At 31.7% G+C, this 3,506-nt stretch overlaps 1 protein-coding gene across 1 annotated transcript; it reads right to left on the bottom strand.

The window, feature by feature from the left end:
- Positions 1–552: 552 nt before the first annotated feature.
- On the bottom strand, positions 553–909 carry LOC140861791 (uncharacterized). The gene has a single exon (XM_073264797.1). The coding sequence runs from the start codon at positions 907–909 to the stop codon at positions 553–555; it is 357 nt and encodes a 118-aa protein (XP_073120898.1).
- Between the last annotated feature and the right edge of the window lie 2,597 nt (positions 910–3,506).

Here is a 3,506-nt window from a genome sequence, read left to right as displayed (position 1 = left end):
CAAAAAACCAAGCTTATCAATCATAATGCCGTGTCAATCACTCTTGATGTAATGTCAAACTTTAAGCAGATCAACAACCGGTGGAGAAATTTTCATGAGACACCCATTTTTACTTATGCCAATCCAATAAATTAATATTTGTATAATATATAGAAGGCGATAATATAGTTTAATTATTTTTGTGAAAATTATGTTATATTTTATAGCTCATGTTATGTATGGCTCTATAATAATTAAATGGAGAACTTATTGAAAAATTGATGATCGATAACATGAAAATAAACTATGAAATCGATACTCGAACGGGGAAAAAGGATCATATAAATCAAATTACAAAGGAATAACTAATAATCATACAAAAATATTCAGTAATAATGATAATAATAAATCATACAAATGATATTGTCCGTTGATATAAACTATATATAAATTCCAGACAACATTTCGATCTGAATTAATCAAACGTGTAAAATATTCGGAAGAAGAAGAAAAAAAATTAATAAAAATAAATAAATACACAATAATCACGAATCAAACCCGTGTAAAAAATCTTCACATGAAACACAGTTTCCTCTTGGTGGATCCGCCGTGGACGATCGTATAACCGACTTCGACTGTTCGGAAAAACGATTCGATCTCTTCTCCGGCGACGGTCTCGAAGAACCGGAAGTCACGCAGTTTCCTCCTGCATGAATCCTCCACCACCCGCCGCGGCTTCTTCGGCGGCGGCGGACAGCTGAGCGTCGCCGGGATCGTGTGGCGAGGAGATCTCGGCGTGCGGTATTCTTCTTCAGCCACGACGCCGCTTTGAGCTGTGGTGGTTTCGCCATTTTCAGAAGAAGAATTGCGATCGGAAATCTGCGGGTGGTTGATTTTGATGACGAGCGGCAATTCAAGATCTGTAGACATGGCTGATTCTCTGGTCAGTTAAACGGAGAAGAAGATGGTAAAATGCGGGTGTATGTGTATATATATATATATATATATAATAGGGAGGGAGGGAGGAGGGGTGGATACTGCAATTAAATATTATTTTCGGATTGAATTTGAAATATTAATTAGAATTATATAGAAAGAAATCATGCATAATTGAGAAGTCTAATGGCAAATTAAAAAATGTTTTTTTTTTTCATGCATAATTGAGAAGTCTAATGGCAAATTAAAAAATGTTTTTTTTAAAAAAAAAAAAATTATTTTGGGGAGAGTGGCGTGCAATGGAAGGTAATCGAGAGAGAGTGAAGAAAAAGGGAGTGAGTGAGTTTGATCTTTTCTATCTTTCTTTAATTTTACAACAAATGGACAAACTTTTGTAACATGATCATTCCTATCACTGCATCTATTTCTGTGCTTTTCCACCTTAATTTCACAAATTATTTGGCTTTTTATTGCCTACCATTTTCTTCTTCTTTTTCTCAACATAATAATTAACTAGCTAGGTTACTTTGAAAGCCAGCTAAAATTATTTCGATTATGGTCATCATCATCATGCATGTTCATTTCAGCTGTTAAAATGATGATCCATCTCCAAATTTATTTATTCCATACATTATATGTCTTTTCAGCTGCGAGCATCTGGAAATATTAATTAATGAACTTCATATTTCATGAGACATTAATTAATTTACGAGTCTTATTGTATGTGAATTTATATATATATATATAAGTAGCTAAGATGCATTGGATTCAGCCAAAAAGATAGTTATCAATATTATTCTGATTATTCTCTATGTTTCTTAAAAGCAATTAAGTTAATATTGAATACATGAATGAGTTGTCACATTTATTCCACACACCTAAGATATATATTCATTCATAACTACCCATTTATTTATAGCCCCAAAATAATGCTCTACCTGTGACAAAACCTTCCATTTTTTTAAAATATTTATTTTTATTATTAAAAATTAATAAAAATTAAATATATGTGTGTGTTGTGTGTGTATATATATATATATATATATATATATATATATATATATTTTTGTGTGTGTGTGTGTGTTGGGTTGGGGGGGGGGGAAGGTGTTACTGGGATCCACAGGGGACAAGAGCTTTTGCAGGCCGTTATGCGATTTATTCACTTTTGGGGATTTGTTAAGTGAGCAAGTTTAGAACTTACGATTTTCCAAAAACTAAAAGCGCTAAATTAAGTATGGTCACCCACCACCACCGTCACACGCGCTTTATGCAGTGTGTCAATACGTACTATTTATTATTTTTCTACATTAATTAATTTTATTTCACTTAATTATGATTAATCAAACTGCCTAATCAATAACTATGATGCTGAAATATTTTCATACCATCGGGAACGATTTGGTACATGAGATGAGATTATATAAAAATGATAAAATATTTAACATGTTTTATGGTCTGATTGGACACGTACGTCTCATTTATCTCATTTCATATATATTGATGAATAAGTCAAATACTCGATACAACTTTATAAATTATAGATGGAAACTAGTACTTAATAATAGTTTCTTCCATGAGGAAATATTCGTTTTTTCCTCGATTGGCTGTTGAAGGCAAAGGCCGTAGAAGTAGAACATCATTTTGGACCATTTAGTCACGCTTCTCCTACAATGTAACGGGACCATAATTTTTCATCCTCACGTTTTGTGGTCACAAGTGCAAACATTGATCATAATGTCAAACACACGACACACATTATAAACTCCAATATGTCGTGAAAAGAAAGAGGCGGGACGGATCGAGACGGGCTCAAAAATATATATCTTATCGTGATGATATGATACATTTTTGGAATGTCGAATTTCAAGATAAATTAAAAATTGTGATATCTAAGTAAAATTAGATTTATAGAAATTTCGTGGTAATCTCCAAATGAAGTATATATGACGTAGAGTGTGGATCGGAACATGGCTAACAACCAAATCTCACCACTAAATGCATAAAAATAGTGTATAGTTTTTTGTTTGGTTTACCAAATGTCCAACCACCATCCCTCTCCAAATGAATCTTTTCACGTGAACTGTCTCTTAATCCATTTTCATTATTTTACATCAAATTCGGGCCATACTCAACCACGCCATATATATATATATATATGCCCAATTTTCTATACAATTTTTTTGTTTTTTTGGGGGAAAAAAACAAGTCTATATATATCTAACTAAATATTTTTGTTTCACCTAATTTAATCACTTTAATTCATTCAAAAATCCTGAATATCAATGAATATGTGTGTGTGTGTATAACAAAAATAATATTAATATACATACCGATAGCTTTTGGATAAAGTTATATCATCAGCTTATTTTTTTTTTAATGAATATGTGTAGCTTACTCATTTGACTCGATACAACTCATAATTCACGACTCTGAAAAGTATGTAAGAATAAAAATAGGAATTGTAGATGTAATATTAGCCTTAAACTCATTCAACACACGCAGTAGAAAAAATACTATAACATTACTTAGAAACCTAATATGTAAAAAAAATTAACACTGAATGAGATGTACTTTGAAATGAATTTAGAAGT

The sequence above is a fragment of the Henckelia pumila genome, chromosome 4 (assembly GCF_033568475.1).
Source record: "Henckelia pumila isolate YLH828 chromosome 4, ASM3356847v2, whole genome shotgun sequence".
In the NCBI taxonomy this organism is placed as follows: domain Eukaryota; kingdom Viridiplantae; phylum Streptophyta; class Magnoliopsida; order Lamiales; family Gesneriaceae; genus Henckelia; species Henckelia pumila.
The sequence above is the reverse complement of the archived record's forward strand: the minus strand, read 5'-3'. Positions and strand labels throughout refer to the sequence as shown.

Excerpts from the sequence above, each read along its gene's own strand:
- LOC140861791 (XM_073264797.1), bottom strand. The coding sequence starts at position 909 with ATGTCTACAGATCTTGAATTGCCGCTCGTCATCAAAATCAACCACCCG.